The sequence below is a fragment of the Heterodontus francisci genome, chromosome 12 (genome assembly GCF_036365525.1).
Source record: "Heterodontus francisci isolate sHetFra1 chromosome 12, sHetFra1.hap1, whole genome shotgun sequence".
NCBI classification, from domain to species: Eukaryota; Metazoa; Chordata; class Chondrichthyes; order Heterodontiformes; family Heterodontidae; genus Heterodontus; species Heterodontus francisci.
The window spans coordinates 101,859,250-101,885,049 of NC_090382.1; the positions used below are offsets into that span (position 1 = coordinate 101,859,250).

A 25,800-nucleotide genomic window follows, 5' to 3' on the forward strand; every position below is an offset into this window, starting at 1 on the left:
TCCCAGTCCATTAATTCCCCAGCAAATTGTTCCCCGAGGAACATTCTCAGACCCATAATTCCCTGGCCAATCAATCATTTCCCCCCAATCATTCCACACCGAACATTCCACCCAATCATTCCCTGACCAGTCATTTTCTACCCAATTGTGATCACTTTCCTGATTGTCTGACAGAAGTCATGTCAGTAAAGCATGAGGAACCATATTCAAATGTGTATAGTCACAGAGTGAAAGGAAGCAAGTTATTTCTGCTCCTTTCCTGAGTTGATTTCACATGAATCTAAGCCAGTACGCTAACCATTCAATCAATCATTTCACAACCAATCATTGGCTAATTAACTATTCTTTCCCCAACCAATCATTCAGCAGCCAATGGTTTCCACTTCCAGGATTTCCTGCCAGAAGTGATATTGGATGAGTATGGGTCATGTCCAAATGACTGGGATTGACAGAGTGACATTAAGGGCTGAATTTTCACTTTGGGGGTGGGAAAAAAGATCCAAGCCCATTTCCAGGTCCTGAAGCCATCCCCGGGGGGATTGCTGAACTTTGACCTGGGCGCCTCCTTCATTGGCATGGAAACAGGTATCCTCTTCAATTAAGGGAAGCAAGCACCCTCTCGAAGCTGCAGGATCAACCAGTGGGCTTCCAGATTCAGAGCAGCACCTGGCTACAGTAATAGGTGGGTAACTGAGAGGGTGCTTCAACAAGAAGCCACTTTAAAAAGAAATTTAAACCAAAAATACAGAAAACAGCCAGGCCACCGCTATCTGGAGGGGAACCCCCCTACAGGCTGGACCTCCACTCAGGCAGACCAGCAGTGCCTATAGGCCTGCCTGCAGTGCCAGTACACAGCATGAAACTGGATGCCTCCCTCCAAACAGTTAAACTGCACTACCCACACCCCCACCCTACCACCCAACTCCCCCGTTGCATCAGAAACTGGAAGCTGATTGGAAAATCACAGCTCACCTCCAGTATATACCCTCAACAAGGCTCTTAATGAGCTGAATTGCTTGTCCCCTTCATAGGGGCAGCCTTGCCAGGGCCCAAACCCGCGTTGACCAAAATGCCGATGCTGGGAATGGGGTCAGGAAACTGGCATGCTGGGAGGCCTCTTAATTATCCAACCCCATTCGCTTACATTCTCAAACTCAGTGGAGCATGAAAATTCAACGCCTATGTGTCACATTTTCCACCATTACTCACTAGCACAACACGAGATGCAAGGAAAACTGCAATGTGACCAGCATCTAGTCTTATTACAGTGGGCAAGGGGGGAATTTAGCATTTCAAAGATTCCTTACGGGAGTATAATGGACCTAAAAGACTTTTTTTTGCATTTATTCATTTTCAATCCTCTCCGTAGCTTCGAGCTGTTTCGTTTGACTTTTTGATGTTTATATATGCAGACCTATCCTGTGAACTCTTAATAATGTGGAGTGCAACAGAATAAGAAGTTATCATAATTAAAGAGTATTAAGTGACCAGAATTGTCTTTGAAAATGACAAGCAAAATCTGAGAGACTTACTGTTAAACTTCAGATAATATGGAATTAAAACCTTGGGTGTGTTTTGATGAAGTAAAACACATGTCCAGTTCTCTCTGTCTCTATCGGTTTTCTGAATAATCAGCTGCAAAACATCCTCTTCCTGTTTTTGTTCCTTCAATGTTTTCTCTGCAACAGTTTTGCCATCACTACTGATCCAAACAAGTCTCATTGATTCAGTGACATCAGAGACAGAGCAGGTCAGGGTAACAGTGTCTCCCTCAGTCACTGCATCAGGTGGTTCAGTTGTGACTGTGGAAACAAGAAAATCATTTAGATTTTAAACAATAACATGATCATTTAAAACCATGGGAACATTCTGTCTCCTACCTTTAACTGTGATTAGTTTGATGGTCACAAAATTATATGATCCCAGAGAACATGTGTAAATTCCTGAATCTTCAAACAATACAGGGACAATCTGCACATTGAAGTTGTTGCCATTAAAGTTTGTCTCGGTGGGCACCAGTCGACTCCCAAAGTAGGTCCTGTTTATATTGATAGGCTCAGATCTGTAAGTAGAAGCTATTTCTTCTTTTTGATTCTGAAAATAACGTGATGACCAGGTCCATTTAGTTTCAGTGTAATCAGATTGAACTTCACAACTTAGGTAGAGTTCACTGTGATCCGTGACTGACCGATAAAGTGTGTATATTATGTTGTGTAACTCTGCAATAGACAGACAGGAAACAAGATGTTAGATTTTTATAGTTCCTGAGATACAGATGTTGTAAATTTCCACAGGACCAAACAGCGTCCTCCTGGTATGTCAGCTGGGAGTGCAGCATTAGGACAGGGAAATCGGCTGGGACCTGGATACACTGGCTGCTGGCCCAGGCTGATAGTTCTTTAAATGTCAGGTTGCAAGTCCATCTGCCTTAAATATGGCTCAGTCAAAGTGATATTTCTCCATGGACAGTAGATTTGTTAAACTGTCTCAGCAATTAATTATCAACAAATGCCTCATTCCCATTGTATTGGTACATCTGGTCCCATTGTGAATAGGAGGTCAAATAGAGACAGAATCATTGATGGCCTGAATGGTCTCCTTCTATGCTATTATGACTCGATGACTCTATGACATAGGCAGGTCCATCAAAGAGTGCAATGTCAGTCTAGCTTGATAGAGAAAGCAGCAAGGGGAAGCTTTGACTAATTTCTGAACTCCAGCAGGTCGGAGGTTCATTCGGAGTTAATTTGTTTAGGTTAATTAGTTGACCCACTGGTTTGGAACAGTGAGGCATGTTCATTATTTTGAACTTATGCACAAAGACAGGTAATACTGATTAAACTAAGTGAATCCGATCATAACTGTTATTCTGTATGTTCCCTTGCTGTGAAATAAAGCACTTAAACTGACTTTGTCTCACCAAGGATTTTTTAGGCTGTCTTCAAAAAATACTAAAGATGCATGTGCGATAGACACAAATATCCAGTTTAGATCACAGGGGAATCTTATTCTTACACCCCAGGCTGTGCCATCACATAATCAGTCATTGGGCAGTATGAGATTAACCCTGAATGTAAGATGCTCAGACCATTTTAGTGAGTGACCAGCACCACTGTACCCAAGAGAATGTTTCAGGAATGACCCTAATCTTTTAACATCAGTGTTGGGTGCCTTTAATTTGTTTGTATTTCTCTATTCCAATGTCGACTGGAAAGGCATTTCCTTTATTCAATTGATGGATTTTATTCTTTTTGATTCACAAACATGAATTGAAATGAATCCATTGAATTCACCTGGTTGGTTACATCAGTTCTTAATGTCCCCATTTTATATTTACACCCATGTTCCAGGGTAAAAACAAGGACCACATTCTGCAGTAAATCCCACAGTGGTTTCTGTGCTCACTGTACTTTGTGTGTAACAGTTTTATATTAGTTATTATTTAATACCTACTGCAAGGTAGCTCTGGACTTACCCAGATCCACATCAACATTTGTGTTTCCACTGAGAACAATGGAGTCATTTTCATGCACTTCCCATGTATATAAATTCTGATTCTCTGCTCCAACTTGTCTGACTATCAGATAGACTGTGTTATTCAGATGGATCTCATCAATATTGTTCCTCCTGTTCTGCTGAGATGAGTCTCTTGGTTTCCAGTGAAGACTGACTGTATCTGAGAGTCTGGAGATGGTACAGCTGAGGGTGATGTCACTGCCTATTACAGGCCTCTGTGAATCTGTCTCAACTGTAAAAAACAGATAAATGAAGCTTAGAATTCTCAATAAGTGTTCTGAACTATTGCATTCAGAACTTTCTTTTTTTTACAAAGACACAGTGGTGGGAATTTTATTTCAATGTGAGGGTGGGAACGGGGCGGATGGTCATTTAACCCGCCCCCCGTGTGGGCATGCTGTTTTCCCGACACAAAACCAACACACTCAATGTTTAAAAAGCTCCACCAAGAGCCAGAGGAGACAATCCGTCCGAGATCGATGATTGGTCACTTAGACCTCTTAGCAAACTTGTTGTTTGTTGACCATTTTGAATTTTCTTTGTAGGCTCAGGATCCACACAGGGTCTCAAACCACAACAGGGAGGAGAAGTTGCAAACACAATGGAGAGACAACAGCAAGAGGCACCATTAAAGAGAGAAGGCTCAGAAAAGGCCCTCATTCACAGGCAGTCAGTTTTATAGAGACAGGAGAATTATCTGTCCTGTTACTTCGCTCTTGACAAGGACATTGGGTGGGAGGCGATTGCTTTAGAGGGTGTGGACGGTCCCTTCTGCTTAGAGGCCTCACGGATTCATGAGTGAGGTGTTCCTGAAGACTACACATTCCAACTGAAAAGAAGGAAGGACATAACAGGAAATGGGATCAAGCGATTCTGAGATTGGATCAACTTGCAATGAGGAGCAGCATCCGCTGGAGCAGAGGCAAACCCCTGGGCACCAGGAGCGAGGAAGGAGGGGCAGGAAGGCAACAAAGACAATACCCTCAACAGAGCATCGACCACCAAAGGAGAAACTACCTGGACATGTAGGAGTGTCAGTGCTGCAGAAGGCTGTACCTGTCCAATTAGATTGTTGCTGACATGTGTACCCTTGTTAAGGGCCATCTGAGGGTTTGTGGAAACCATCACTATAGCCTTCCCATGACTGTAAATGTCACAGTGGCCTTGCATTATTTTGTAACTGGGTCCTTCCAGGGAATGGCAACAGTCATTGGTGGCATCTTGCAGGCAGCAGCACATCATTGCATCACAGAGGTAACGGACACCGAGAGGTCAGGGGATTCCACTGAATTCCAAATGGATAGTGGCACTCAAGCTCAAAGAGCAGTGATATTTGTCTCCATCACTGAATTCCCTCAGGTGCAGGGAATCTTTGATTGCTTGCATGCACCAACTGGGAGATTCCTCAACAGGAAGGGATTCCATTCCCGAAACATTCAGCTGGTATGCAACCACAACAAGTGCTTTATACAGGTGCGTGAACGCTATCCTGGAAGCTGCCATGAAGCCTTCATCCTTTGTTAATTTCAGGTCCTGAAGCTCTTCATGGTGCAATGGGAAATCTGTGGATGGCTGTTAGCAGATAAACCTTTTCCAATGAGGAGATGGCTGATGGTTCCAGTGCATAATCCTGCCTTGGAGGCTGAGAGACACTACAACAGATGCCACCTGAGCACAAGGGTTATTACTGAGCAGGTCATCGGCCTCATGAAGATGATGTTCAGGTGCCTTGGCCGGTCACGTGGCTCCTTTCAGTACACTCCCTCAAGGGTCTCACGCATTGTGGTGGCCTGTTGCACAGTTCATAGCATGTCCTTGACAAGGGAGAAGGGCTAGAACAGCACAGCTCCTGAGAGGAGGAAGATGATGAGGAAGAGGAGGATGAAAATGAGGAGGAGGCTGAAGAAGAACTGGAGAATGGTGCCTATGCTTTGCAGGGTTGCTGCCACGGTAAACTCAGGGGGTGGAACGTTTATCAGAATGGCAGGGACGCTCGGGACACTCAGATCCAGACACGTTTCACCTGAGTGATATTCAGTCTGCAGGACATTTGGAGAGGAGATTCTCCTTCATCCGAGTGAGAGCAAACAGCTGTTAAGAACAAAAATCAGCAACTTTCCAATGACACAAACACTGCAATGCTCCAGAGTCTCCATCTGACGTACTGCTCCCCAACACAATCCTGTGCTTTGCTCACCCTTATTTTTCATTCTCCAGCCCTTCGCCCTGATGAAATGAAAATACACAAGTCTGCCTCAGTGCAACAACATGCCGAGCGATTTATCACACAGCAGTTTGATGTCATGTACAACAAAAACACCCAAGAGACCCACAAAGTGATATTACAAACACAGAGGCCTCTGCTCATAACCACTTCTACAACTTGCTCCCCCTGTAGCTGAGGATGAGGCAGCAACAGACTGCTCACTCATGCCTTTCTGGGACTGAGATGCCCGTGGCAGTCGCCCTCATCATGGAAGTGCCAGGGGACACCTCCAAAGGCAGTTGAACCAGCAACACTGCAGGGCCAGTCACTGTCACAGGGTGCGACTCTACAGATATTTCATCCATTGGAGGGGCCATGGAGATGGATGATGATGTTGCAACCATGAGGGGTGGCCCTCTCATCACTATCTGTCGTCACCTCAGACCTTTCATGGCACCCTAGATGGCTCGCGGGGACCACCAGCTGGGAGACAGTTGGCATCCACTCTATGCTTCTTTGAGCCATTTTCACTATTGACCGGTCAATACTACAGACTGTGGCATGCTTTCTGTGCATGTCAGTGTGCTGTTCCTGCATCCACTCTGAGTGATGCTGCATATGGCTCTCCATGAAGTTAGCCACTCGCTCAATGGAGAAGCTCATGTGCTCAAAGCACTGAGACATTGTGGAGCACACGAGATGAATGGATTCCTCCATTGTCATCCCATGACTCCACAGCGCCTCAGGTAAATTGACACGTGGGCACACATCTCATGCTGGTTCTCATGATTCACTAGGCTCTGTATCTCCGCCCTGTTGAGCAGGGCTGCGCCTGTGCCCCGTCTTCCGAGGGGAATTGGCCACAGCTGAATCTGCCTTCCCCGTCACCTCCTGCTCTGATGTGATGTGCATTTCACCCTGTGCCACTGTATCTAATAACGAGGAGACACCGAGGTGCGAGGATCTGCGCTGGTGGAGGATGCACTATAAAGATGTGACAGTGCAGGCTCTGAGATGTCTTCCCCCTCTGATTCCTACAGAACAGGTTGGCAGTGTCTTAACTCCTCCCCCTCTGCAGCTGTCCCCGGGGGAGATGTAAAAGAAGGTCATCATGAGAAATCAGCACAATCATCAGATGCTTCTGCTGTTTGAAGCAATCAGATGACAGGTTATGAATTGACAGTTCATTTCACGGGGAGGATTGCCATGCATCCTCTGAACCTGGGCTGTTCAGATCTTTTCACCTTGTCCATGTTTGACTCCCATTTCTCCATCTGCAATATCCTGGTGGGTTGCCACTCTGGCCAGATCAAGGACCAGCTCCTTGAAATGCATCTCATCCAGGCGGACCCTCTTGCTCTCCCTGTGTTGTTCTCCTATTTGGCCTGTGAGGTGAACAAAGATGTCATTAAGACTCTCTCCCTCACCACTTGCAGCATTTCATGCGCATAGGATTGTAGATTTCCCCATAACCTACGGTCCAATAGCGCTCAGATAATGAACTACGCTGATGGGTCATCGATGATACTGTGCTCACACCTCTCCTATGGTCAGGATGTTCCATGTGGTGCATAAAATGGCAAAGCCAAAAGCCTTTATTTGCATACAATGTCATCAGCGATCAGATATGTGTGGCAAGCCAAAGTGCACAAAGGTATCTATCTAAATGTCTCCCCTTTCATTGAAGAAATTGCAAATTAATGCACATACATGAGAGTTACTTCATTTGAAAGTTACATTTTGTAATTTCCTGTAGCAATTGAAGAGTTGCATCTCATTGTGTAGTTTGTTTGATCTGAGCAAGATGCTTGTCTGTCAAATTCAATGTCTCTACCGGGTTGATAACTTCCAGAGCATGTTGTTCTGTTGCTTCTTGTTGAATCTGGAAGATTTCACACTCTGTACTGGCATTATCAACTTCCTTCAATGGGAGTGCAGCTCTCGACAGCATGTCAGTGATGGACATCTGCTCCCCTTGCTCGTACTTCACTTCCAAGTGATATCTCCGCAAATGAAGTAACATCCTTTGCAAATACTTAGGAGCAAATAGAAGCTGTTTGAGAAAGATGCTTTGAAGTGGTTTGTGGTCAGACTCTATCATCACTTTCTCTCTCCCAAACAGGTGCTTGTTGAAATGCTCAAAAGCAAAGACAATAGTCAGGCAGTCTCCCTCGATTTGTGCACAGCATCATTCACTTTGCGTTAACCCTCTAGATGCAAATGCAACTGTTGTCCTTGCTGCATGAGGGTTGCTCCAAATCCTGTTTCACTGCATCACACTGTAGGGTGACTTCCGCATTGACGTCATAGTACCTCAGCATTGGCATTGTCGTCACTGGTTGTTTGATGTGTTTGAAAACTGCTTCTTGTTTTGTGCCCCAATACCACTAAATATCCTTTGCAGTGAACTTGCGTAGAGATTCACACTCTGATGACAAATTGGGTAAGAACTTGACTCGGTAGTTCACAAATCCAACAAATCATTGAACTGCCTTCACATCTGTTGGTTGCTGCATCTCTGCTACTGCTTGCGCCTTATCTGGATCAGGGCAAAGTCCTTTAGCTGTCAGTACATGACCGATGTACTTGAGTTCAGTCAACACCAGCTGCAACATTTTCTTGTTCAGCTTTCGGTTCATCTGGCGACCTCTGTCAAGCAGTTTCACTCCATTCCAATCATGGTCCGCGATGGCATCTTCCATTGGATCCGGACATCGCGGACATCCATAAACCAGAAGATCATCCACTATCGCTTCCACTACTGGTAAACCATTGACTATCTCATGCTGTCTGCGTTGGTCTTCTGCCGGAGCAGTAAAATTGCCAAATGGCACATGCAACCATCTGTACCTCCCAAATGGCATCAGAAAGTAGTCAGAAAGATATTGCTTTCACTGAAATTCACTTACCAGTATCCACCTTTAGCATGTAAGGTAGCAAAGACCTTTACCTTGGCAAGTTGAGGCAAAATCTCTTTGATGGTTGATCTTGGGTAGTGCGATCTCTTTAAAGCTTTATTGAGGTCATTGGGATCAGAACACACTCTCAATTTTAAAGTTTTTTTTCACTGTTACCATACTGCTAATCCAGTCGACAGCAGTTGTCATTTTCTTGATTGCTCCCATCTTTTCAAGTTCCTCTATCTTGTCTTTCAAGCTAGGCTTGAGGGCAATTGGAACTCGCCTCGGAAGATGTTGAGTTGGGCTCACAGTCTCATCTACTTCAAGATGATATTCACCAGAAAGCCATCCAAGAACTGTGAAAATGTCTTTGTAATCTGTCAAGATTTGTTCAGCAGTCAATGACTTGGTGTCATGCAAAACACTGATACAGGGAGGGTTACCAGTCCAAGCTTTTGATTTGTTTCAGACAAGATGAGGGGAATTTGCTCAGTGTCCACTATCTGGAACTGAAGTTTTTCTTCATTCCTGTTGGACTCTCAGCTTGGTTTGTCCTCTGGAGTGAGCATCATTCCATCATAGAGTCTCAACTTTACCTTTGACATCTTTGTAATCGAGTCACCATCTTGAGCTCTTTCACACAAGTCTGCAAAGCTCATGCTGTTGCACGTGGAACCCGTGTCTATCTGACTCTTCATATCAGTCTTGATGGTCTACTTCTGCAGTCATCAATCCAATAATCACAAACCACTTCCTACCTCGAGACTTGATGCTGCCCAACACGTTCTAGAGTGATTTGTCTGAATCATCATCAGACATCTCTCCAGCAACCATCTTTGCAGGCTTGTTTATCTTTGTTTCGCAAAATGTTTATGTGCAAAGTGGTTCATCTTCTTGCAGTTAGAGCACTGCTTTCCCCACACTGGACATGCTTCCTTTTCCTTCTTGTGGTATCCTCCTGTATTCATATCCACTCCTCTGGCCTTAATCTTTCTGCTGCTCCTTCTGAACGTTGTCCTTCCTTTACATCATTGACTTGTGCTTGGAAGACTTGGACTGCCTCTTAGCATAGTGCACAGCCTCATCGGTTCTCCCATCAATACTCTTCAGCTATTGATTAGCCACCTCAGAGCTTCTGCACATGTCATTAGCTTTCCTGAGAGTAAGCTTTTCTCCTCTCAGCAGACGTGCTCTCACAGCGGGATCTCTTGTTCCTCAAACAATCCTATCTCTGCTGAGATCATCCTTCAGTTGCCAAAATCACAAAATTCAGCTGAAAATCTCAGTACAGGCATAGAATGATCAATATTCACCCTCTCTTCCTGAGCTCTCGCGTTATTCACATATTTTTCATAAATTATGTTAATAGAGGGTTCAAAGTGGGTCTTCAAGTCCTCCAAAATCTCACAGGACTTGCATATAATGACACCAGAGGTCACAAGTGTACAGCAAGCCAAAGTGTAAGAAGGTGTTTATCCAAACACAGGAGAACTCTATTCTCCCTCGGGATGCCCCTCTCTTTTGCATTCTGGTGACTGCTGACCTGGGGGAATGTCATCTGGGTCTATCTTTGAACTCACCTTGCCAGACCCAAGCAGATCATTGAAACATTTCCTGCACTGGACCCAGTTCCTTCTCACCACTCCTCTGCTGCTGACCTCATGAGCCACCTCCAGACAGGCCTTCTCAGTCATCCTTGTCGGCTTCTTCTGGTGCAGACATGGAATGCGATGCTTCTCTGGGCCGTCACCAGCACCAGAAGTACCTCAAGTAAGGCACGCGAAAAACAGAGGGTTACCCTGGCACGCGGGCCCTCCCTACACACTGCCCTCTGCTCAGCTTCTCCTTGCAACATGGAGATGAACAGTGACCACATCAATGGCTGCCGCTCATCGTTTAAATCAGGCCTGCTCATCCCTGTGTCCCGCCTCATTCCTGCGTCCGCCGCTGCTAATTTGGTGGCGAATGTGATGCCAGGCTAATTAACTGGCTTTCCAGTTAAAACTGCAACATGTGCACATTGCCAATGCGGTGCAGGGTCGGGACCCGGAAATAAACGCGATGTTGAGGTCCTGACCCCGGAATTGAAATCCCACAAAGTCAGAGAAATACTGAGCAGCTGTGCTTAGTGCTGACAATTAACATTTCCCAGATAATGTTCACTTGTTGCCATTAGCCCCCTCCTGTTAATTCTGTATCTATTGTTTAGTGTTATGCAGGTGGAGGGTGTTAACTGGGGTCTTACTTCAACGCTTCTGAGGAGAGTCTTACTGAGACAAGTGAAGGAGTTGAGTGAGGAGCGACATGTTTGTACTCCTTTTACTCTGTACGATAAATGTGAAACTGAGTAAAGATTGGCTCTCGCATTATCCTTCAACAACAACCTCCTCCCTCCTCTTCCTCCTGTACATCTGATCCATGGCAGTATCATTCAAAGACGTATATTCACATGCAAATTCCTGACACCCAAATCTATCTCTACACTATCTCTCTCACACCTTCCATTGCCTCTGTGTTGTCTGATTGCTTATCCAACATCATGTCTTGGATGAGCCACAATTTCCTCCAGTTCAAGATCTGGAAGACTAAAGTCATCATCTTCGGCTCTTACCAGCAACTCCATACTGTCACCATCAGCTCCATCACCCTCCATGGCCATTGTCTCAGGAATTTTACGAGAATGGACAAAAGATTGGGAAAAAATACAAATGTTACCAATCAAAACTACTCACCCTTTGTGCATCCACTAATTCTAATGCACAGAGGATTTTCACTGATCTGTCTGTTTCCAGTGAGAGATTCATTCTGGGCTGGGTGATAGAACTGAAGGATCATGACATGATCCCAACATTCTGTTAGGAATATTAGTGGAATTGCTCACAGAAAATCATATTATTGAACCCTTTCTAGTCCTTGTCCTACTTACCTTTGATCCCAAATACTTCAAACTGTTTCAGGATTTTTTTACTGGGTTGTGTCTGAGTCCAGGTGAACAAGCCCGCAAGTTCAAAGGTGGGCTTTCTGATTCTCAGATTAAGGGTACCCCAGTCCTCACGTATCCTCTGAGAAATGCCTGGTATATTATTGTACTTATCGCTCCATTGTACAGCCCATCGCTGATCTTCGCTGTGAAAGGTACCCAATTGATATGTAGTTTGTTGCCCTGAGTGTGGTCTCCATTCCAACACAATGGGACCATTTCCAGGATTTTCTGGTCCTTTCAATACAAAGTTCCCTTCCTGATGTAAAAGATAAATATAACTTGGGAATCCTGCAAGGAAAGAATAACAAACATTTTAGAATCAGACAGCAAATTTTTAATCTGACCTGTGTAATTATTCATCCTGTAGACAATTTGTTTTCAGTAAATTGTTATTGATGATACAGTTCAGACATGCTACAGCACATACACACCAGAGTAAAATGCTGTATAGCTGAAAGAGCAAAGGTCACCTTCCTAAAGATACACTTATTAGAATGGATTGTGATTTCTCCCAGCTCCCAAAGTTTAAAAAAAAAGAATTCCCCCACATTTATATAGCAATTTTAATAGAAAATAACTTTACAACACTTTACAAACTGTGGAAAAATATAAAAGGATTTAGAGAGAATAAACACAACAACTTGAAATGTACCGCATCATTAACATGTTAAAATGCCTCATGCTGCTTCCCAGGAGTGTTATCACTCAAAACCTGAAACCGAGTGACATCGAGAGATATTAGCGCAGACGAACTAAAGCTTGATCAAAGAAGTCGGTTTTACAGAGGGTCTTAAAGGGCAAAAACTAGGTAAAGAGGCAGAGAAGTTTAGAGAGGGAATTCTAGAGCTCAGGGTTTCGGCAGCTGAAAACACAGCCACCAATGGTGGAGCAATTTAAATCGGGGCAGTTCAAGAGGCCGGAATTAGATGTGAGCAGATCAAGCGGACGGTTGTGGGGCAGGTGGAGATTAATTAGAAAGGGAGCAGCAAAGCTATGGAGACATTTGAAAACTTTAATATCAAGGTGCTGCTTAACCTGTAGCCAGATCAAAGAGCACAGGGGTGATTGGATGAACGGCATTTGTTGTGAGTTAGGACACAGGCAGCAGAGTTTGGATGGCCTGAAGTTTACAAAGGGAAGAATGTGGAAGGCCGATCAGGAGTGCATTGGAATAGACAAGTCTATGAGGTAGCAAAGGCTTTCATGAGGGTTTCAGCAGCAGATGAGATGAGGCAAGGACAGCGTCAGGTGATGTTCCGGAAGATGAAAAGACCATCTTAGTGATGGTGTGGATGTGTAGGCGGCAGCTCAGCTCAGGGTCAAATATGAAACCAAAGTTGCAAAGAGTCTGCTTCAGCGTCAGACAGTTGCCAGGGAGATAGATGGAGTTGGTACCTATGGAATGGAGTTTGTTGCGGGACCAAAGACAATGACCAGTACTGGATGTTGGACAAGAAGTCTGATAACTTAACAACCATGAAGGAGTCAAGATTTATAGTCGTAAGATAGAGCTGGGTGAAAAACTGAGTTTTCGGATAATGGCGCCAAAGGGCTGTACGTTGATGAGAAATAGAAGGGGGGGGGGGGGGGTCAAGGATAAATCCTTTGGGGACACAGGAGGTAAAGGTACGGGAGTGGGATAGGAAGCCACTGCTGATGATACCCAGGCTCTGATTAGATCAATAAGAATGGAACCAGCTGAGAACAGGCCAACCCAGCTGGATGACTGTGAAGTGACACTAGAAGAGGATAGAGTAGTCAATGGTGTCAATGGCTCCAGACCAATTGAGAAGGATCAGGACGGATAGTTTTCCTTTATCACAAACACAGAGGATACCATTCCATTTCAGTGTTGTGGCAGGGGCGGAAACCTGATAGGAGGGATTCAAACACAGAGTTTCAGGAAAGATGGGCACGGATTCAAGGACTTTAAAGAGGAAAGGGAGGTTGGTGATTGGGCAGTAGTTTACAGGGACAGAAGGGTCAAGGGGTAGATTTTGAGGAGAAGGGTGATCCCGGCAGTTTTGAAGGAGAAAAGAACCTGAAGGAGGAGAATGATTAACAGTATCAGCGAACATGGGGGCCAGGATGTGAAGTTAGGTGGTCAGCAGTTTAGTGAGAATAGGGTCAAGGGAGCAGGAGGTGGGTCTCAGGGACAAGATAAGCTTGGAGAAGGCATGTGGGGAGATAGGGGAGAAATTATAGGAAGATGCAAGTTCAGGGCTAGGGCAGGTTGGAGCCTTAGAGCATGTTTGTCCAGATGGGCTAATATATGGGAGGGACGCATCAGATTGTCTTAATCTTAGTGACAAAGGAGTCCATGAGCTTCTCGCACTTATTGTTGGAGATGAGGTTGGAGGAGACTGTAGGGGAGTCGAAGAAGATGGCTTGCAGTTGAGAAAAGTAGCTGGTGTTATTTCAGGATGATCCTGGAATAGTGAGCAGTTTCAACAGACAAGAGCAGGATCTGATCATGCTTTATGTGTTGCTGCCAGATTTGGCGGTGAATGGCTCAACCAGTTGTCCACCACATCCTTTCAAGTCTGCTTCTCTTGGACTTAAGTTAGCGGAGATGAGAGCTGTACCAGGGGAATGGCCAGGGTGAGAGAGAGTAATGGTTTTATTGGGGACTAGAGCATCAAAGGTGGAAGTGATGTGTGGTTGTGCAAATCCGTAGCTGCAGAAATGCGCTGGTGATTGGAGAGCAAAAGGCTAGAAAGTTGGAATTTTGCAAGTGCAATTGCAAGGGAATTGGGAAGATTTTTTTCCCGGGGTGAACACAGAAGGAGGTAGGGTAAGGGTATAGAAGGGGGATCTGGATGGTAAGTGGTACAAGGAAGTGATCAGAGATCACTTATCTGTAATTGATACAAAAGGGTATCGAGGCCACATGAGATGGGAAGGTCAACAGGGTGACTGCGAATATGGGTTGGGGAGTTTACATGGAGGGAGAAATTAAGGGAGCACAGTGATCGCAGAGAACAGAGTTCTACGACCAAGGCGGGAATAATGCACTGTTAAGTCAGTCCCACTTCTCTGCAGGTCACAGCATATTAGTAAAATTTCTCACCAACCAGAAAATAGCCAAATTAAATACTTTATTTATGCCACAGAATAAAGGACACCAAACTAGGTTTCTTTAAACAACAACAAAATTAACTAGTTATTAATAAACTAAATCTAAAACAATAATGAGATGTATCTATATATGAAAAGATTTTATAACTTCTTATTCTTCCTAACCCTCATGCACACACACATACATTCAAAAACTGGTTAACTGGGGTAAATGGGATGTTTTGATTTCGAACGGTTTTTTTGGAATAATAAAATAATTGGTTGTTACGGTCTGGTATGATATTGCCAGATCTGTGAGGTGTCCCAGAGTCGTCTAGTCAGATGCCACTGAAAGACTCTCCAGGTGAGATTGATGAGCAGTCTGTGATGGGTAGGCATTCAAGGCAATTTGTCTGCAGCAGGCGTCACACAAGGTCTTCCATCAGGGTTGCAGCAAAAGGTGTCCGTTCTCTCACTCAATGCAAAGGCCCCATTTTAAAAAATGAAAGATTTCTGCCAATTCAGGACTTCTTCAAACACAGGAGGCAGTTTGAAATATAGATTCTTCAGAGACCTGAGGCAACAGTAATCTGCCACACCCAAAATACAAGACTTCCTCTCTCCAGGAAGACACACCCACAAGGGTGTGGCTCCCATACATTTGACTTGCAAATCCTTCAAAGTTCATTTAACGTCTTGAGAAAATTGGAAATTACACTTGATGCAAAAATTCTTTTCAAGAGAAAGAAATCTTCGGCTGTCTTTCTGACAGGTCTAGCAGCAACTGACTTTTCAACTCAAAAGTGAAACTAACTTTTTAACAGTCAAGTCACATGACAGTCATAAATCTTACTGGTTGCTTGGAAACAGGTGCCTTGCAGTGTACACATTTCAAACACCGAGAGTTGAATTTTACCAGCCCCTCGATGTCAGTGGTCGTGGTAGGGAGGGGCCAGTAAAATGCTTGCGGGAATGGCCCGCCATGACCCCCAATGCTGAGAAGGTCCCCCCGCCACATTTTACCAGCGGTGGTGAAGCCTCAGTGCAGCCTTTGGAATTATGTATAGAGTTACGAGGCGAGACACTGGAGGGGACGGCAGGGGGAGGAGTGAAATCATTAGAGGGGGGAGCGGGAAAAATCCTTTCTATTGATTGTGGGGACGGTGAGAAGGGGTTGCGTGTCAAAGGTCATTAAGTTTGGGGGTAAAGTTTAGAAGCTGAAGAAAACGTTTTTTGTGAGGGGGGGAGAATTAGACTTTTATTACTCATTGCAGGTGTGGGATAGGGAATTGAAAATGTGAATAAATGTATATCTGCATTTTTAACCATTCTGCTACTTTAAAACGTTTAATGAGGCCCAAGTGCCTGAAGCCCTTTAAAAATGGCGCTGGTGCCTGCGCGGTGGCACCAAATGGCATTGCCAGAGATGGAGCGGCTGCCTCTCTACGTCATTGGGGGCGGCCACTGCACCCCCTCCATTTAAATGAATCCCCGCGCGAAATATCATGGGGGCTCAGCGACTGCACTTCCGGGTCTGAAGGCCGCCATTTTAAATGTGTGCTGCCGCGATGTGCAGTGAGCCTACAAAATTCAGCCCCAAGTTTCAGCATTCAATGTTCACAGAAAATCCTTTTCTCAGTTTCTAAAAGTACACAGAATTCTTAGCTTTCATCTTCAGACCTCTCGTCTCACTGTCTTCATTGTGATCTTTGATAACAAATGCAAACCCTAACCCAAAATCAAGGCAGCCTCTGCCTCCTGTGCTCACTCACGTCCCCCATCTTACACGCTTCTTTGTAATCCAAGGAGTAGATGAGGAAGACATTTGTTGATCTCCAAAGGGTTACTAAGGTAAGTGGGTTCACACTTTGCCTTCATTTACAATCTTAACCTTCGAATGTGGATGATCAGCCTTCACTGCAAACTTGATGGAGCATCAAGGTGGGAAAATCAGACAACTTTTCACACACTTTCCAAATGCATATTAACATTGTAAAATCTAGCAGACTGTCAGCACAAGATATTCTGTAGACTGCTTGTTCACACATTCATGTAAGCAGGATGCTTGGCTTGGCTCTCGAGTAATATTGTCTCTGCTTCTCCCAATTCTAACTGATGTGGCTTTTATAACTGCTTACAGGAGGCTGCACGTGCGAACAGATTTGTATCTGAAGGGGACCTCCCAACCACTGCTCACTGACTCTGAGTAAATTCAGCAATTCTGTGCTTCCAGTAACAGCATAACGGGAAGAAGGAAAATCATTTGATCTGAAACCCCGTGAACATTTTTATCCTTCCCATGATCTGCCTGTGGATTTCCCAAGTGAGCTAATTTACAGATATTATAATGAGTGCTCATGGCTCTGCAGCCTCGCGTTCCCTGCTTTTGTAAAAAAAGAAAGATTTGCATTTATATCGCACCTTTCATTACCACTGGATGTCTCAATGCACTTTACAGTCAACAAAGCACAAATGAAGTTTAGTACTGTAGGAAACGTGGCAGCCAAATTGCGCACAGCAAGCTCCCACAGATGACAATGTGATAATGACCAGATGATCTGTTTCTGTGATGTTGATTGTTTGATAAATACTGGCCGGAATACTGTGGATAGCCCACTTGCTCTTCTTCGAAATAGTGCTATGGGATCTTTTACGTCCACCTGAGAGGGCAGACTGGGCCTTGGTTTGACATCTCATCTGAAAGACAGCGCCTCTGACAGTGCAGCTCTCCCTCAGTATTGGACTGGGGTGTCAGCCTTGATTTTTGTGCTCAAGTTGTAGTGTGTGTTACACTCACAATACACGAGCCTTCAGTTAGAATGAGAGTTATGAGGTACAGATGTTTCTGTTGGGTTGTTGGGTTTGTATTAGTCATGATGTAGAGCATTCTAGAGAAAGTCTTAGACTCAGGTAAACGTTCACTGACAATTCTTTATCATTTACAGTTACTATATATATTCACCATAAGCCACATAAGATAACATCTTTCGTGCTGCTATACCTTCTTCTTCTCAAGCTTATCTCCTGTGAATTACATCATCACTCGAACAATGGGAAGGATCTCTCTCACTGTCTTTGGTATTAACCCTTTACATCCTTATACTACAGTGTCCAGGATCAGCTGAGGCAGACAGAGAGGTTTCTCAGAATGAAGAATGGAGACTTCCAATTCCAATGTTTGCAGCTGGCAATTATTTTTTACTGTGGTTATTTTGGGCATTTTGTCTTGGAATTCTGATTTTATTTTTATTTGTTTCATGTGATGTGGGTGTCGCTGGCTAGCGCAGCATTCATTGCCCATCCCTAATTGCCCTTGAGAAGGTGGTGCTGAGCTGCCTTCTTGAACTGCTGCAGTCCTTGTAGTTACACCAACAGTGCTGTTAAGAAGGGAGTTCAGGATTTTGACCCAGCGATAGTGAAGAATGGAGATATAGTTCCAAGTCAGGATGGTGTGCGGCTTGGAGGGGATAATGCAGGTGCTGGTGTTCCCATGCATCTGCTGCCCTTGACCTCTTAGGTGGTAGAGGTCGCGGGTTTGGAAGGTGCTGTCGAAGGAGCTTTGGTGAGTAGCTCCAGTGCACCTTGCAGATGGTACACACTACTGCCACTGTGCGTTGGTGGTGGAGCTCATGAAGGTTGAAGATGATGGATCTGGTGCCAATCAAGGGAGCTGCTTTGTCCTGGATGGTGTTGAGCTTCTTGAGTGTTGTTGGAGCTGCAGCCTTCCAGGCAAGTGGAGAGTATTCCATCACACTCCTGACTTGTGCCTTGTAGCTGGTGGACAGGCTTTGGGGAGTCAGGAGGTGAGTTACTCACCACAGGATTTCTAGCATCTGACCTGCTCTTGTCGCCAGAGTATTTATGCAGCTGGTCCAGTTCAGCTTCTGGCCAATGGAACTCCCAGGAAGTTGATAGTGGGGGATTCAGCAGTGATAATCAAGGGGACATGGTTTTCTCTTGTTTGAGACAGTCATCGCTTCGCTTGGCACTTGTGTGGTGCAAATGTTACTTGCCATTTATTAGCCCAAGCGTGGAGGTTGTCCAGGTATTGCTGCATATGGACATGGGCTGTTTCAGCATCTGAGGACTTGTGAATGGTGCTGAACATTGTGCAATCATAAGTGAACATCCCTACTCCTGACCTTATGATGAAGGGAAGGTGATTTATGAAGCAGTTGAAGATGGTTGGACCTCGGACACTGCCCTGAGGAATTCCTGCAATGATGTCCTGCAATGGAGATGATTGACGTCCAAAAACCACAACCATCTTCCTTTGTGCTAGGTATGATTCCAACCAGCAGCATGTTTTCCCTCGGATTCCCATTTCCTCCATTTTTATGGTCAGAAAAGAATGGAACTGGTTCCATTTTTCTGTCAAACATAAATGCTTGCTCTGTCTCAGTGAGTTTACCAACAGTCCAGTTGAGAAATACAGACCAGGAATTTCATAGCTCGCTCCAGGCTGCGCTGAATTATCTCAGGGTCAATTTTCTGAGGCTCTTTCCCACTGTAGAACCTCACACACAGGATATAAAGGAAGGCCTTAACTCCGGCAACAGGAATAATCAATGGTGACAGAACATAAAGAGCAAACCCTGAGGCACTTACCACTCGGCTCCTGATAATATGGGACTAAAACCTGGGGCCTGTTTTGATATAACAAAGCACATATCCAGTTCTCTTTGCCTCTGTCAGCTTTCTGAATAATCAGTCTCAATGATTTCTCTTCCCCATTCCATCCATTCAATGGTTTTTCTTCAACAGTTTTGCCATCACTGTTAATCCAAACAAGTCTCATTGATTCAGTGACATCAGAGACAGAGCAGGTCAGGGTAACAGTGTCTCCCTCAGTCACTGCATCAGGTGGTTCAGCTGTGACTGTGGAAACAAGAAAATCATTTAGATTTTAAACAATAACATGATCATTGAAAACCATGGAAACATTCTGTCTCCTACCTTTAACTGTGATTAGTTTAATGGTCACATATTTATTTGATCCCAGAGAACATGTGTAAATTCCTGAATCTTCAAACAATACAGGGACAATCCTCACATTGAAGTTCTTGCCATTAAAATTTGCCATTGTGAGAACCAGTCGACTCCTGAAGTAAGTCCTGTTTATATTGATGAGCTGAGATTTCCCTGCATTTGCTATTTGATTCTCCTGATTTTGACGATGATGTGACCTCCAGCTCCATGCAGCAGAGTTGATAGAGTAAACAGAATAAAAATAACAAATCAGGTTGAGTTCACTGTGATCTGTGCCTGACCGATAAATTGTGTAACTCTTCCCATATAAATCTGTGGCAGAAAGACAGAGAACAATGTGTTAGAATTTTAAAATGACTGATATAAAGAAAGAGGGCAAAATAATGAATGGCCTTAACTAGATGAAATTATTTTGTGTTTTAATCATCAAACCTTGCTTCATCAAGTTTTTGTCAAAGCTATGAGTTGTTTAAACATTGAAAACCTCATTGAATTCAATACCCAAAAGCAACATAATTTTGTGAAAATAAAATCTTTTTGAGTTTTAATATGATGTTGTCTGTGAGCCAGGAATAATACTATGACATCACATATCCTATATTGTTCGGCTCGGCCAGTAACACGGAGTCCTGCTAATGGCGACTGCAGTTTTGTCCAAATACGGTTTCCTTCAGTCAGTGCAAGTGCAATCTACATTTATGTGGAATAATTATTCAAAAATGGTCCCATGCTGACAAAATTCTGCCACCAGTTCTCATCTCACCCATGTAAAATGGGTACATCCCTGCTCCATGGGCCTGACCCACTTTAACACAATCCATAAAACATGGTCGCTGCTGTTGGAGTTGGGGAAACTTGTAGGTTCTTTCCACACTGAACCCTGACTCCTCTTACATTTAATATTTTGCACAGACTTTATACCTGTGCACATTTTGCACATTATTTATTTATTTCTTTTTCTCTATTTCTACTACAGCTTTCAAATCTCCTCAGCCAGACTAACCCAGAGTTGGTTTAATTGTTGCTGAAATACAACTTCACAGCTGACAAAATTGGAAGGTTGGAAATCCTTTACTTATCGTCCAGGGAACAATCATGATGCTTTCTGACAGAAACATGGGGTAATTTGTCTTTGTGCGATAGTGTAAATGGGTAATAATAAATTGGCAGCACGTTTCACATCTCACAAAGGTGACTCATTATTGCACATGGTTACAATTACCTGTCCACATTCTGTCCCACACTATATCCTCCGCCCCCATCCTTACTGACATACACAGACTCCCCGTCCCTCAAAATATCAAATTTAAAATCCTCATCATTGTTGACAAATCACTTCACAGCCTCACGCCAATTTACCCCTGCAACTTCCTGCAGGATAATCTTTTAGATTTTTTTTTAGATTAGAGATACAGCACTGAAACAGGCCCTTCGGCCCACCGAGTCTGTGCCGAACATCAACCACCCATTTATACTAATCCTACACTAATCCCATATTCCTACCAAACATCCCCACCTGTCCCTATATTTCCCTACCACCTACCTATACTAGTGACAATTTATAATGGCCAATTTACCTATCAACCTGCAAGTCTTCTTTCACATTCCCTGTTGTCTTCTCACTGTGTCCTCTCTCTATTCCAACATTGGTGGCAATACCTTCTGTTTCCTCAGCCCTAACCTCTGCAACTCCCTCCTTGAACCTCTCACTTTTAGCTTTTCCCCTCTTCCTCCTTCAAAGCCCCACTCCCAGCCTCTGTCATTTCTCTATCCCACCATCTCTACTCTACATTGCCATCATTTGTATCCTTCCCTCTCCCATCCATGACCATTGATTCCCTATCCTTCCCTCTTCCCTTAGTCCTGCTCCCAGCTCAATGCTAATTTGAAGGCTAAGAGTGTGCAGCAGCTGGAATCACTTCAAATAACAGCAGAACTCATTAGATGTGACATTGAGAGGAGAATGGCCAGTTATTTGTTCAATGTTGATATGTGCATCATGTTGACTGAATGCATAAAGTTGTGATGATTGACATGTATGACCCACTCTATATTTAACAGTTTTATATTAGTAACTTTTTAATATCCACTGTGAGAAAACTGCACTTACATTCGGTCACAGAAAAATCTCCTTCTCCTGTGAGAATAATGGATCCATTTTCCTGCACTTCACAAACATACGACTTCTCATCCTTAACTGCAACATGTTTGATTATCTGATAGACTGTGTTATTTAGTTGGATCTGATCAGTTTTCCTCCTGTTCTGCTCAGATGAGTCTCTCTGTTTCCAATGAAGACTGACCTTATCTGAGAGTTTGGAGATGGTACAGCTGAGAGTAACATCACTGCCCACCTCAGGCTGCTGTAAACTTGACTCAACTGTGGAAAACAGATCAATGTGATTTAGTGTCAGTAGTGATGTGTACAATCCAATGATCATCATCAGCACCTGTCACTTGCTGCATTAATGATTAGACCGAATTACATCAAACCACAGAACCACAGAAACATTACGGCACAGAAGGAGGCCATTCAGTACATCATGTCCGTGCCGGCTTAAAAAACTAGCTGTCCTATCTAGTCCCACTTTCCAGCACCTGGTCTATAGCCTTGCTGATTACAGCTCTTCAGGTGCATGTCCAGGTACCTTTTCAAAGAATTAAGGGTTTTTGTCCCCACCACCATTCCTGGCAGTGAATTCTAGACACCCACCACCCTCTGATTGAAAAAGGTTTTCCTCATGTTCCCTCTAATCCTTCTACCAATCACTTTAAATCTGTGCCCCCTGGTAATTGCCCTCTCCGTTAGGGGAAACAGCTCCTTCCTGTCTACTCTATCTAGGCCCCTCATAATTTTGTACACCTCGATTAAGTCATCCTCAGCCACCTCTGTTCTAAGGAAAACAACACTAACCTATCCAATCTTTCCTCACAGCTGCAAATTTCGAGCCCTGGCAACATTCTTGTAAATCTCCTCTGTACTCGCTCCAGAGCAATTATGTCTTTTCTGTAATGCGGTGACCAGAACTGTACGCAATACACCAACTGTGGCCTAACCAGGGTTTTATACAGTTCCAGCAATACATCATTGTTTTTGAATTCTATACCTCGGCCAATAAAGGAAAACATTCCATGTGCCTTCTTCACCACTCAATCTACCTATCCTCTCACCTTTAGGGACCTGTGGACATGCACTCCAAGGTCTCTCACTTCTTCTACCCCTCTCAATATCCTCCTGTTTATTGTATATTCCCTCACTTTATTTGCCCTTCCCAAATGCATTACTTCAAAATTATCTGGATTGAATTCCATTTGCCACTTTTACACCCACTCAACCAAACCATTGATATTTTTCTGCAGTGTACGGCTATCCTCTTCACTATCAAGTACATGGCCATTTTTGTGTCATCAGCAAATTTCACAAACATTCCTCCCACTTTTAAGTTCAAATCATTAATATATACCACAAACAGCAAGGGACCCAACACTACGCCCTGTGGAATGCTACTGGGAACATCCGTTGACTACTACCCTTTGGTTTCTGTCCCTGAGGCAATTCTGGATCTCACCTGCCACATTTCCCTGAATCCCATGGGCTTTCATTTTACTGACCAGTCTGCCATGCAGGACCTTGTCAAATGCCTTACTAAAATCCACGTAGACCCCATCTGCTGCACTTCCCTCATCAATCCTTCTTGTTACTTCCTCAAAAAATTCAATTAAGTTAGTAAGACATGACCTTCCCTGAACAAATCCATGCTGACTATCCCTGATTAATCTATGCCTTTCGAAGTGGCAGCTTATCCTGTCCCTCAGAATAGATTCTAACAATTTACCCACCACCAATGTGAGAATGAAAGCCCTATAATTATTTAGCCTATCCCTCGCATCCTTTTTAAACAATGGTACAAGGTTCGCAGAACTCCAATCGTCTGGTACCTCCCCTGTATTCAGTGAGGATTTGAAGATGATCCTCAGCGCATCCGTTATTTCCTTCCTGGTTTCTTTTAACAACCTGGGATGCAATCCATCGAGCCCTGGTGACTTATCCACTTTCAAGGAACCTGTCATAGCCGCTAAGCGCATTGCACTTTTGAACTACAAGAAAGCCCCCAGCGATTTAACATCCGCAGCACTTAAAGCAGCCAGAAGTACTGCACAAAGAACAGCTAGGCGTTGCGCAAACGACTACTGGCAACACCTATGCAGTCATATTCAGCTGGCCTCAGACACCGGAAACATCAGAGGAATGTATGATGGCATGAAGAGAGCTCTTGGGCCAACCATCAAGAAGATCACCCCCCTCAAATCTAAATCGGGGGACATAATCACTGACCAACGCAAACAGATGGACCGCTGGGTTGAGCACTACCTAGAACTGTACTCCAGGGAGAATGCTGTCACTGAGACTGCCCTCAATGCAGCCCAGCCTCTACCAGTCATGGATGAGCTGGACATACAGCCAACCAAATCGGAACTCAGTGATGCCATTGATTCCCTAGCCAGCGGAAAAGCCCCTGGGAAGGACAGCATTACCCCTGAAATAATCAAGAGTGCCAAGCCTGCTATACTCTCAGCACTACATGAACTGCTATGCCTGTGCTGGGACGAGGGAGCAGTACCCCAGGACATGCGCGATGCCAACATCATCACCCTCTATAAAAACAAAGGTGACCGCGGTGACTGCAACAACTACCGTGGAATCTCCCTGCTCAGCATAGTGGGGAAAGTCTTTGCTCGATTCGCTCTGAACAGGCTCCAGAAGCTGGCCGAGCGCGTCTACCCTGAGGCACAGTGTGGCTTTCGTGCAGAGAGATCGACTATTGACATGCTGTTCTCCCTTCGTCAGATACAGGAGAAATGCCGTGAACAACAGATGCCCCTCTACATTGCTTTCATTGATCTCACCAAAGCCTTTGACCTCGTCAGCAGACGTGGTCTCTTCAGACTACTAGAAAAGATCGGATGTCCACCAAAGCTACTAAGTATCATCACCTCATTCCATGACAATATGAAAGGCACAATTCAACATGGTGGCTCCTCATCAGAGCCCTTTCCTATCCTGAGTGGTGTGAAACAGGGCTGTGTTCTCGCACCCACACTTTTTGGGATTTTCTTCTCCCTGCTGCTTTCACATGCGTTCAAATCCTCTGAAGAAGGAATTTTCCTCCACACAAGATCAGGGGGCAGGTTGTTCAACCTTGCCCGTCTAAGAGCGAAGTCCAAAGTACGGAAAGTCCTCATCAGAGAACTCCTCTTTGCTGACGATGCTGCTTTAACATCTCACACTGAAGAATGCCTGCAGAGTCTCATCGACAGGTTTGCGTCTGCCTGCAATGAATTTGGCCTAACCATCAGCCTCAAGAAAACGAACATCATGGGGCAGGATGTCAGAAATGCTCCATCCATCAATATTGGCGACCACGCTCTGGAAGTGGTTCAAGAGTTCACCTACCTAGGCTCAACTATCACCAGTAACCTGTCTCTAGATGCAGAAATCAACAAGCGCATGGGTAAGGCTTCCACTGCTATGTCCAGACTGGCCAAGAGAGTGTGGGAAAATGGCGCACTGACACGGAACACAAAAGTCCGAGTGTATCAGGCCTGTGTCCTCAGTACCTTGCTCTACGGCAGCGAGGCCTGGACAACGTATGCCAGCCAAGAGCGTCGTCTCAATTCATTCCATCTTTGCTGCCTTCGGAGAATACTTGGCATCAGGTGGCAGGACTATATCTCCAACACAGAAGTCCTTGAAGCGGCCAACACCCCCAGCTTATACACACTACTGAGTCAGCGGCGCTTGAGATGGCTTGGCCATGTGAGCCGCATGGAAGATGGCAGGATCCCCAAAGACACATTGTACAGCGAGCTCGCCACTGGTATCAGACCCACCGGCCGTCCATGTCTCCGTTATAAAGACGTCTGCAAACGTGACATGAAATCGTGTGACATTGATCACAAGTCGTGGGAGTCAGTTGCCAGCATTCGCCAGAGCTGGCGGGCAGCCATAAAGACAGGGCTAAATTGTGGCGAGTCGAAGAGACTTAGTAGTTGGCAGGAAAAAAGACAGAGGCGCAAGGGGAGAGCCAACTGTGCAACAGCCCCAACAAACAAATTTCTCTGCAGCACATGTGGAAGAGCCTGTCACT

General features: G+C 44.6%; 1 protein-coding gene across 8 annotated transcripts in view; it reads right to left on the reverse strand.

Annotated features, from left to right (window-relative positions):
- Positions 1-25,800, reverse strand: part of LOC137376021 (uncharacterized) — a 69,097-nt gene that overhangs the window by 23,244 nt on the left and 20,053 nt on the right. For 5 of the 8 annotated variants that reach the window (XM_068043956.1, XM_068043955.1, XM_068043954.1 and 2 more), the window contains 7 exons: positions 21,762-22,031; positions 19,619-19,963; positions 19,271-19,540; positions 11,549-11,893; positions 3,476-3,748; positions 1,881-2,219; positions 1,533-1,802 (listed from right to left, as the gene is read on the reverse strand). In XM_068043956.1, the coding sequence (XP_067900057.1) occupies positions 1,533-1,802; positions 1,881-2,219; positions 3,476-3,748; positions 11,549-11,893; positions 19,271-19,540; positions 19,619-19,963; positions 21,762-22,031 (2,112 nt within the window). The remainder of the gene's footprint in view (positions 1-1,532; positions 1,803-1,880; positions 2,220-3,475; positions 3,749-11,548; positions 11,894-19,270; positions 19,541-19,618; positions 19,964-21,761; positions 22,032-25,800) is intronic. The other 3 variants (XR_010976122.1, XM_068043959.1, XM_068043958.1) reach the window with 1 other exon arrangement.